A 12,060-nucleotide genomic window follows, 5' to 3' on the forward strand; every position below is an offset into this window, starting at 1 on the left:
TGGGACCCCCGGGTATAGGGCACTGGCTGCACTGCTCTACTTCTACATTGCTTCAAGGGAAAACGTATTAAAATTAAGGGAAATTATACTTGATAGACTCCAGTTGGATAAGAAATGAGTTAATGCATTGGTCAAAATCGTAAGGAAAACTTAAGGTGCCCACACACTAGAACGATTTTTGGGCCGATTTCCGATAAATCGGCCGATGTTTACAGATAATCGGCGATATTGGTCCGATGCGCGCTCCCGTGGATCTTTAGCTGCATCTTCTGATCTTACGTGCTGCACGAAAGATCAGAAGATTTAACAAAAGATCCATAGGAACGCACACGGGATCTTGAGAAAAATCTTTGGTAAAGATGTGCGCTTGCCTGAAATCTTTTGTCCAGGGGACGTGGTACGTGTCTTGCCAACCTGTTCATACCCCCACTATCCACGTCGGTGTGGAGTTGATTTTATAAAGTCTGGCGAGCGCAGCGAGCCACCGAGCCCAAAACGTGGTGAGCGGATGTAAAATACACGTCAAGTAATCTGTGTCCCCTTCGCCATGCTTCGGGCTTGTTTTCCGCGTCCCCTCGCTGGGCTCGTAAAATCACCTCCATGCCGACGTGGATAGTGGGGGTATGAACAGGTCGAAGGGACGCACACACGCTTTGGTGTGACGTGGATAGTGGGGCGTGCTAAATTGCATTGCATCGCATGCGATTAAATCGCATGCGGTGTGCATGCAATGCGATCCGTGGGCAGTGTTGCCGTGAAAGTAGCACCGCACGCAAATCGCATGCGATGCGATCCTACAATGCTGAATAGGACACTACAATAATTACTTAATGGGCACTGTGATAATACACAAGTACCCACATTTTTTTCTTCAAGGGCTAAACATGGATATTTTTGTGTGAATAGTCTGTAATGTCTGACATAACAAGGTGCAGTTCCGGAAGGAAGTTTCCACGGCACATTTTATATTCCAATTTCCACATATTCCTTGCAGTATTATTGCTTAAGTTCCATTCATCTGTAATTTTCAGAAAATTACACTATTGGGATATAATTTAGTCTGAGGCCTAGTGATAGGTAAGGTTTGTGGTGTGTTGATGTCTTTTATGGGTTCACCACTAGTGTGATTGGGTTTTCACAGGCCTCACGTGAAGGGTGTGTTTAAATCCATGTTAGAATTGGTAAATGCTGGTACAGAATATACCCAATTGTAGTATGATTATTTTAATTACACAAGTTCCCGGAGAGAACACATCTGAAACCATTGTATACACAGAGGCAAAAGCTATTCAGATGTAATCTTTTGCAAAGGCATTTATCTACATAGACCTCGCCTAATACAGACTTGTCTTAACACGGTCATATTTTATAGTACACAGAATGGCTCGTGTTAGCGTATATGAAATCTATCTGGTCTGCTTGAGTGGCCAGTGTGCAATAATAAGGCTACCTCAGTAGTATTTATCATTATGTTATATAATTACTCCTGCTATTTATATCTGTTTTCCTCTACAATTGCGCGTGCATTCTACTTCATAGAGAACGAGTTTCCAAGATTGGTTGCATAAAATATAAACCAGATGTATTCCATGCTCTGTAAATAATGATTATAGACTATAAAGCATTTCTTGTATAAACTTAACATTGCACAGGACTAATATCTGCATAGTTAGTAACCCTTATGTCTGTGTCTCCCAAACTTTCTTGAATCACAGCGCTCTGGGGATACAGAATTTTTCTTACCTAGGCCAAAAGCTGCTTCTTGTAGAATAAAAAAAAATAAAAACATTAAATTAAGTGAATTATGTTTGTCATCCTTTGGCTCAGTTAATGTGGTAAGGATTTGTTTCTGGTTGTCCACATGATATAATTGGCAGCCACCAGCACTGGTTTTGCCTATTTCATTGACCATAAATAATTTGAACCACCAACCCTTTTCTTGCGCGTTGGACTGGGTAGCCTTGAATCCAGTGATTGTAGGGGAAAAAGGACGAGGAATTCGGGTAACAAAGACAGATTTGCACATGCGCTGGAAATAGGTCTAAAACTTCAATATTTCTTCCCATTGGATGAGTGAGAAATTGTTATACTGTAAATACAATGTTATATTAGACTGCATTGATGCACAATGTTCTCAATTTTGCAAGTTCTTGCATTGGGGACCAATCCATTGATTATCAGTGCCCGATCTCCCGTCTAAAGTGACGGGGGCTATTTAAATATTTTTTATAATTATTATTATTTTTTTTATTGCCCTTCTCTTGCCCAAACAGACCGGGTCTAATGTGAAAAACGCTAAGCGGTAAAGATAGGATGACCCATTCATGTGGGAGTGTTGAAAAAGATGCAGAGTGAAGGGTTTAACAATGTTGGAGTGATTATGGGGAAGGAAGGTTTAAGGATGACTGGGAATCAATTGGGCTAATGAGAGAATGGGTGCGGATGGTGATTTTATGATTATACCGTCTTTCCCCGATAATAAGACACTGTCTTATTTTTTTTTTTCCTCCAAAAAAGACCATAGGTCTTATTTTCGGGGGAGGGCTTATTTTAATATGAAATGCCTTATGAAATGCCCCACAATTTAATGTGCCCCCCTGCGCCTTTAAGAAATTCCCCACTGCCTTTATGAAATGCCCCACAATTTGTATTTTACATGCCCCCACCTGTTTTTTTGAAGTTCGTTGATGGCGTGTTGTGGTGAGCAGCAGCCATCCAGCCACTCAGTCAGTCAGCCGCGTGATGTGCGCGGCGCGATGTGCGCGGCGTGACGTCACGCCGCGCCTACCGCAATGCATCCCTGGGAACGGGAGCTGCGGTGCTGCTGGTGAGTGAGCGGAGGGCAGCGGGGGTCAGCGGATGCAGCAGGGGCCGAGCGGAGGCTACACATTAGGTGTACACACAATTACATGGGGAAAATGGTAGGTCTTATTTTCGGGGGAGGGCTTATTTTGGACCAGCGTCCAAAATCTGGGGTAGGTCTTATTATCGGGTTAGGTCTAATTATCGGGGAAAGACGGTATAAGGGAATGTGATAAAGTGGGCAGGTGACCGTATGCAAGCTGAAAAGCCAATGCTGGTAGCTGTATGTCCTGGCGCATCGCACCCGTACATCACATTATGTATGGGCACCTTTTAGATGTATGTGGTTTCTTTATTTAATGAAACCAACACACACACACCCCACACCACCACCACCACCAACAAAAATCAAATACATTTTTTGTGTGTGTGCGCGCCTCTTCACATATTGATTGTCTTGGCTGCATTCATATTGTATACCTTTTTGTAAAAAGTAGTAATGCATGGATCAGTGCACCTACTCTGTGGATGCACACAAAGCAATATCTAGCTGCAGAGCACAGTGAGGAGGCCGGCACTGCCAAGGACTATTTTAATTGCATACTGTGTATTTCCTGCTACTTGTTCCTGGGTGATGCTTGGCAAAGTTCTTTTAATTTATTTGGTTAAGCAGTACTGTTGAGCTGCATGCAGCCCTTTAAAGCTTTTACTTCTAGCCCCCATCTCATTACTGCTGTTTTTTTTTTTTTTTCTTGCTGAACTTGTAAATCTTATTTAATAGGCCCGCTGACATATTATCAGATGGGTGTCTTTCATTGATAAAAATATATAGATTACTGCTGATTTAAAAGAAGGTGCAACTCTCTGAAATTTAGTGTGCTGTCTATTGATACCCCTGAAGTATATCTGGTTGGGTGCCGGATGATGGGCCGACAGTCGGGATTCCAATGCAGGACAGTCAGGATCCAGACTGACTGGCTATTTTCCTCCCTCGTGGGGGTCCCATATTTATTATTTATTCATTATTTATTAACAGTTTGTTATATAGCGCACACATATTCCACAGCACTTTACAGAGAATATTTCAACACTCACATCAGTCCCTGCCCGAGTGGAGCTTACAATCTATATTCTTTACCACATGTACACACACACACACACACAGACATTCTAGGGTTAACTTGTTGGAAGCCAATTAACCTACCAGTATATATTTTTGGATTGTCTGAGGAAACGAGAGTACCCGGAGGAAACCCACGCAAGTACAGGAAGAATATACAAACTCTGTGCAGCTAGAGCCATGGTGGGAACCAAACCCATGACCTCAGTGCTGTGAGACAGTAATGCTAACCATTACACCCATCCGTACTCCCATAGAGAGAGAATAGAACCTGTGGCGAGCTACTGAGCGCACAAGGGACAGCTTTGGGCTCGTCCAACTGTTGGAGCATCGGTGCTCGGGATTCCAATGTCTGTATACTGACCGTCGGAATCCCAACTGTCATACCACACCCATCTGGTTGCCTGTCACTGAGCTGGAACTACTGGGTGACACTTAAAGGCAGTGTCTGGCTTTGCTTGAAGATCTGGAAAGTAATGACATCACATCATTTTCTTGAATACACACAGATGAGTCACTGAATTAGTATGCGGCTGTTGTGGCTCATTTAATGGTTTTGGGCATCTTTTTCCTGGCTGACCAGAACGGTTTAGATGCTCGAACAATTGTCACAATTCAATTGAGTTTGGCCGCTCATGCACGGGTGCCCGAAAAGACATGGTTTAGCCAAATAATATGGCTAAACCAGTCTAATTCTGCTTTGAGCTTCAAAACTCCTGTTTGTACTTCCCAGAGTGCCGACCCAGTGTACATGGCTTCTCACACTACAGGGATTCTAAACAGCGTAACCATTTCATTGCTGTGGTTTGAGCCTTCTAGAGGTAGCCATACTCTAAAACGATTGGATTGTCCCAATGAGTACTGCATTCTTTGAAGTGTTTAACCCACTGTTTTCCAACCACTGTGCCGTGGCACACTGTGCCTTGAGCTGTTCTCAAGTGTGCCCCAGATCTACAGATGCCCAAACCAGTTTACAGCCACCACCAGTTCAACTGTTATTTACTGGTGTCTTCTTTTCGTGTAAAGGGCCAATGTATGTTATGTTTGTTACCTGTGGCGACCAATGTGTTTTGCCCTGTGGGGATCTCATGGTGTGCCTTGGCAATTTTAACATCCTATTAAGTGTGCCGCAATGTAAAAAAGGTTGAAAAATCACTGGTTTAACCCTTTGAGTGCCAAGTGAATTTGTCAAAATAGCTGTGAGATCATTGATCATAATGACCTGTAATGTTTACCTTTTTATAAGAAATATAATCTTTTTTTTTTTTTTTACTCCATAATTTTTATTTGAATTTATATTCTAAATGTGAGCAACACATTTTAGTGGATATTTTGCACATATCTCACAGATATTGGCACTCAGGGTTAAAGGATTAAATTACATTTACCCAAGAAATGTTTAGTCTTTTGGTTTCATAACTGTGACCTCTAATCTGTCAGCATTTCTGTGATTCCTACTAACCATTGTCTGGCTTTAGTTCTTTTTTAACCTGCAGGAACATTACATCTGTTGGGTAATGTTTGTGGCCAGGAAAATAACCTACTATCTGTTAATATTTGTGCACCCACCAGCTGCATTAAATATGATTGGTCTCTCCCTGTGACATCACCACCAAGCTGCCTGTAGTGTACTTGCGGCACCTAGTGCTTTAACCTAAAGGTGCCTACACACGGTTAGATCTGGCATTTGATTCAATATGCCATCCGATTTTTTTACTATATAGTCTTGCCGGGCAAGACTGATTCTTTTTTTATTACTACTATACGTGAATGCGCATTGGGATTGAATCTGTATTGAATGCTGCTAAAAGCATTCGATGTGCATTCAAATTCAATTCCATTTTGCTTCTATAGACAAAATCGAATAGAAAAATTGTGGAAATCTCAGTGTGTGCCCTCTATAACACAAATCTAATGGCTGTATCAAAGGTAAGTAGATGGTTCTAAAGCTGCACATAAGTGTATGTTGCCAAGAGCAGCTAAACTAAACAATATTGTTACACAGGAAGCCAGGCGTTACTGACCTTTTAAACTAAAACCTTACTTTGGTATTATTAGAAAATATGCATCTTTGAGCATGATACATTTAATAGTATTTATTAAAAAAAAGCTGAACCTATCATTTTAAAAATACCATGTAGATGGAATAATTCTACCTTACTCTTAATATTATGAGCATTATACCTTACTATTAGGGTCGTATTCAATTGTCATATGGAAGTTCGTGGGCAATGTGCAATTTTCATTATTTTATTTTTTTTTCATGCTGATTGCATTCATTAATGTTGGGTTTAGCTGCAACTAGCAGCTAAACCCAACCAAAGTAAAGCAGCTTTTTGAGGACTTCCAGGCTCACCACACTCAGGTGAGGGGGTTTAGCGTAAAGGCCTCCGTGGCATCTAGCGTGCCATCCACAGTGGCTGCCGACACTAAAATAGATCCGGATGGTGCATTCTGCACTAGATGCACTGTAATGACCAGCAAATCCTCCATGCTGTCACTGCATAGCTCCTGCTGGTGTGATCCCTGCATTACTACTGGGGCTGCAGCACAGTCCAAAAGTTAAATAGGGGAGCCATGCCAGACCTCATTGGTTGGGGCTCGCTGTCAGTGGGTGTGGCTCCCCTATTTGACTTTTGGACTGTGCTGCAGCGCTACTTCTGCCACTGGCAAGGAAGTCCAGGAACAGAGTATATAATATACATTCATATACATGTGTGTGTATTTGGAGCAGATTCAATTAGCTGAGGTGTTTGTCAAACAGTTAAAGCTCCAGTTTGAATGGGTGGAATAGTAAATAAACCTTCGGCTAATGTGTGTTGGCCAAGTACATCCTCTAGTGATTACGGCGTGGTTTAGTCGATAGATTTCAGACACTTGACTTTGAATCTGCCATGGTGTAGAAGCACTAAGATCAGAGTACAACCCATGCCTAGTTTATCTGACAGAGGCACAGCTTTGCATGAGCTTTATGGCCAGAGGTGCTTTCATTTTCTATACTGTTATGGTAAAATGAGTAGCTCTGATTGGCTGCTGTGAACAACTCCTTTCAACACGGTTATCTGTGTAACTGTTCTCACAGATGTTCATTAGTGTGTTTTTCATTTGAAGCTGTTGTTCTTTGTGTTCTCTAAATGCCTCTTTTATGTTGTCGCTCCATGTTTTAAAGAAAATGATTTAACAATGCATGCCATTTTCTTCCTAAAAATGAAACTACAGCATCCTGGCCTCCCTTGCAGAGACAGCATGCCTCTCCGTTTTCTCAACATAAGTGTAATATTTTTAAGGCTTTGAAGTCACACCCCTCCTGCAGCATTAAAGCAGCGCAGTGAGAGAGGCCTTATTCTTGCCCACAAAAATTGAATATATGATGCCTTCACGGAATATGGGGAGTAATCGAGCAAGATTGTTCTACTAGTGGAAAATCTGATGTTGGCTGAATGCACAAGAAGTTCCAGTCCTGGCAGTGCTGGCTGATGGGAATGCAGTGCTTCACAGTCCATCCTGTTTGTACTGTAGGTGTGATCATCGGTCTGTGGAGTGTCAGGATGGAGTAAAGGAAGCTGTAACCAGCATACTGATCATTACTCGCACCCTATCTTAGGGCATGCTCTCACACTACTAATGGGTGACTGACGTGTAATAATATATAGCAATCTGTCCCCGAACAGCACACACCTACACCTCAGGTTATATAGCATTTCCTTCAGTAACATATTTTAACTATATGATTCTGATGTGATTGATTTTTACATGCAAATTTAGCTACAGGGGAACCCACACAGATATGGAGAAGACACTCTCGCAGCCCCCTGTGCTGGTGAGCGGAAATGTGTAAAAAGTGACCCAAATGGCACCTTTTACACGGCTAAACCTGGCCTGTCTGGGCACCATTAAATTAATAAAAAACCACAAATGAAATAAACATGTCAATTCCTGATTAAGGCACTTTCTCAGTACAGGGAGTCCGTAATGTAATTACTATGCAGCTACAGTGCACCGCAGTGTTTCCCAACCAGTGTTATCTGGGCACCCTAACAGAAATAATTAGCACTTGTGGATCTTTTACAATGTTATTCTCTAATATATAAAAGTAAAAATGTGTCCTGTTTTTCTGTACAAACCCACAGTTTACAAGCGAAGATCGTGAAATTTTACTTAGGAGCGGATCAAAGTTACACCCCTAGGGGTGGGACAGCAGAACAGAGTATATCAGGAGACCGCATAACTCCGTTATAAATTGCACCAGCCATTCCATAGTTGTGCTGTCTGTTGAAATAATCTGTGCTTCTGCCTCACCCGCTAGGGGTGTGTTACCCCCACGGAGTTTGTTCCCAGATTGTAAGTCATGTGTGTACCATGTTTGTTGTAAATTGCTCTAATCTGAACAAATACTGGGGGTGTGTGTGTGTGTGTGTAACACACCCCTAGTTGGGTAGGACAGCATTACAGAGTACATCAGGAAGCAGCACCACTCAGGAATGGCTGGAGCCATTTACACCAAATTTGCAACTCATTTGATGTACAAGCTGGGAACAAACACTGTGTGGGCAACAGCAGCATCAGCGAGTGCGTACTAACTCACTGATTCCGGGAGGAAAGGTAGCGACTGCACGGGGAAAAGTGGCCAAGTCGTAGGTGTTTCACATCTGCTTCGATCCGATGCATCGTCTCGCGCACTTCCGATCTGATCGGAAGTCGACCTGCTGTTGGGACGAACCACTTTTGGTAGCAGTGAATGGGCATCACATGCCAAATATATCATATGCAAAAGGACCGCAGATCCTGCAGCCCAGTCAGTTCAAGGGAAACCTTTTGGGAAGTCGCCTAAGTGTATTGAGGCATTAAAAGCTGAAAATTGTACTAATGCCATAATATTGCCATTACTTCAATTGTATTATTGGGCTTCTTAATCATTGAGTGATTTGGCCTTTTTTTTTTTTTTTTATTCCCTGATGGTACTGGGTGATAAAGCCAGGTGCTGTATAAACTATGAGTAGAATACTTCTACAATGTGCAGAGTTAGTATGATATATGAAGCTGAAAATGTTCTTCCCTTGATACTGCTGGTGACTGTATTGTCTTGTGCCCTTTTTCAGGAAGAGGCGTTGTGAGTGGATTTGGGCTCAGGAGCGAGCAGATGTGGTTAGTCGTTGGAATTGGTTGCAGGCTCATGTATCAGACTTGGAATATCGGATTCGCCAGCACACAGACTTCTACAGACAGCTACGAGCAGGAAAGGTAACCATCTGCCACCGAAAAGCGTCACGCTCATACATTTTTTTGTTAAAAAAATATTTGAAATATTCAAACTTTGTCCTGACCATATCTACAGGGCCAGGTTGTCCTTGGTGATGCCAGTCCTCCTGAAAGTTGTGTGGAGGACTCTGTACATCCTTCTCCAGATGCAAGAACACCAGCCCCTGCGTCTTCCTCACCAGACCCCGATAGAAAGGTGACCAGTTGTTTGTGTGTGTTTATATATGCCTGAAGTCTTTTATTGTAGACCTGCTGGAGTTCCTCAAGGAGCGCACTTTCTTCCCTATTTACTAGAACGCTCTGTCTTTCGGTCACAAGTGTAGTTTTATACCATTTTGCAATGAAAATGGCTTTGACATTGCACCTGTAAACAAACTACACTTTTTAGGTCCACAATAATAGAGTAAAACAAACTCAATGTCTCATTGGTTGTATCCTTTTTGATCTTTGTCTTGAAGTGAGTCTTTCTCTAGCCACATATATGGTCCCTTTTGTAGACCTGTAGGATCTGGTGAGGTAACGTGTACTTTAACTATAGTTTTAATTGAAGAACTTTGTATCCATCGTATTTAATGGCATCATGGTGCGATCTTTTCACCTGGGAGATAGGAAGCTTTCTATTGAGATAAGGAACAAAACAAGTCAAAACAGCACACAGTTTGCAACCAAAGTACATAAATATAAGTATGTGAAATCACTAGCCCCCACCTGTGGATCATTTAAAATGTGTCGTAATGATCAGACCTGTGCTCCTGACAATGTGAACTGTTTGGTCCTGAGGACCGAACCACTGATGGAAAGTGATGTAAATTGTTTTTTTTATACTTGTTCATTTGCTCCCCAGCCATTGTGAGTACAGAGGGGATAGTAGCCATCTTGTATATGCACTTGAAACTAGTAGCCACACACAGTGCCAGATTTTCTAAGCTTCAAAAGTGATAAAATGGAGAGTAATAAACAGCCAGCCAATTAGCTCCTGTCTGACATTTTTCAAACACAGTCTGTGACATGGCAGGTAGGAGCTGATTGTCTAGCTGTTTATCACTCTCCATTTTTCACTTTTGAAGCTTAGGGAATCCTGCCCACAGTCTGGTTATACAGTGTCTCATACCTCCGACACTAGGTCCTAGTGCATTTGAAGCATTGGCTCCTTTTTCCTGATTATTGCCCTTGCCAACCTATTGGCTGTGTCCACTACCAGTAAGAAAATGTGCACATTTTAAACCACGGATGAGGAAACTTTGTCCCTCCAGCTGTTGGCATGCCTGCATGCCCTGTGACCGTTTTAGCATGGCCAAATAGCAGCTGGAGGTCCAAAGGTTCCCCATCCCTGCTTTAAAACAAATGCCTTGTTGCATTACTCTATAGCAAAGTTATTCGGAATTATGGAGAAAAACAACTTTTTAATGTAGGGTTTACATTTGCTCAACTAGTTCTAGGTTTCTGGATGCTTTAACTGGCCTTGTGTAACTCAGACACTTAGTGTTTACTCGTATGCTATATTTTCTCATATCAGCAAGAAGCTGTCTTTTTACCTATTGTAATGTGTCCTGCAATCTGCTTTCTTGCACCCCTCCCATATGGTGTAATTACTGCAGCATATTTCTAGCAATCTTATGGTCAGTGTAGACATGAGTGTCTGTCGAGCGCCCTCTGCTGGTGTCTTGTGTAAATGCATTCACATGTCACCATATGCATGATTCAATTCCCTGTAATCATATCTGTCTGGCGATGTCCTCACAATTGTCTGGTAATTGTACAGGACTTTATCTCTTTCTCCATCTGTATTCTGTAGGCTGATCAAGGAAGTACAGAAGCAAAACTATTGCAGAAACCCATTAATGGAATTGTTTCTACGTGAGTATAAGTTATTTGTCACAGTGGCCTACGGGATGCCTGATGTGTAAGTCCACCGCTTCTCTCTGCCTAGGGAACCTTTTGCAGGTCAGGACGAAGCACTTGATCAGTGCCTTTCCCAAACACTGTATTTGTTTGTGTTTGGCAGCCCATAATTGCAGAGAAGCCACCCGCCTCCACTGCAGGAGGAGGCGGGTGGTGAGACCAGATTGGATACTACCCTTTGGCAAGTGGAACTTGTAAATTCATGAAACCAGGTTATAATAGATGTAACCGTAATAATGTTGTCAGTTTGCCCTGGTTATTTTATAATGATGGCAAAAGGGATTCAGCATTCCTGGAGTTCGTTTTGTAAAGCAAAAATGTAGTTTTGCTGGCACTAACTGCTGTATGGCCTGGTAACTTGTGCACGCTAGTCTGTGGTGCAGAATGTGAATTCTGTGGTGCAGATTTGAAATCTTTAAAATTCAAGCCCCCGTGTGATCAGACCACCCCATATGTCACTTCAGGATCCCACAGTCCTCCCAACATGGCATTAGACCACAACACATGCTCCCTAAGTAACTGGGCAGACCTTTGTGTATCTGTCCATGCTGCCCAGCTGAGAGGGGACATACATCCTGCAGTGGGATCAGCAGAGGTGCCGGGGTCTCTCTCTTATTCTGTAGTTCAATATATCCAGAGCACCCGCTGACTGCAGAGTGACAAGTCCTCCTGTGGAATGTAATAGGTTTGAGACTCAGAAATACATGGCGACCCTGGCTGATAATCTCCTCACCATCAGAGGAATGACCACATCAGCACTGATTGTCCATTTAGTGGGCACTCCTTCACTAAGTAGTCATGACCTGGTGCCATGCTGAAACATCCTAGTGGGAACAGCGGAGGATTATACCCCAGTCCTTATGCCCCAACAACAGCCCATGTTTAGTGGGTTATGTGACTAGTGCACAGACTTCAGAGCTGAATGGAGAGAAGCACTTCTCTGGGGTATGATGATGGTAAATAACAGGGCCCTTGCA

The 12,060-nt window shown here is 42.6% G+C and overlaps 1 protein-coding gene across 6 annotated transcripts in view; it reads left to right on the top strand.

Moving 5' to 3' along the window:
* KANSL1 (KAT8 regulatory NSL complex subunit 1) overlaps window positions 1-12,060 on the top strand; it is a 73,461-nt gene that overhangs the window by 47,491 nt on the left and 13,910 nt on the right. For all 6 annotated transcript variants that reach the window (XM_083146965.1, XM_083146960.1, XM_083146961.1 and 3 more), the window contains 3 exons: window positions 9,022-9,163; window positions 9,258-9,377; window positions 10,977-11,038. In XM_083146965.1, coding sequence (XP_083003091.1) covers window positions 9,022-9,163; window positions 9,258-9,377; window positions 10,977-11,038 — 324 coding nt within the window. The remainder of the gene's footprint in view (window positions 1-9,021; window positions 9,164-9,257; window positions 9,378-10,976; window positions 11,039-12,060) is intronic.

This window comes from Crinia signifera, chromosome 6 (genome assembly GCF_055691185.1).
Source record: "Crinia signifera chromosome 6, ASM5569118v1, whole genome shotgun sequence".
In the NCBI taxonomy this organism is placed as follows: domain Eukaryota; kingdom Metazoa; phylum Chordata; class Amphibia; order Anura; family Myobatrachidae; genus Crinia; species Crinia signifera.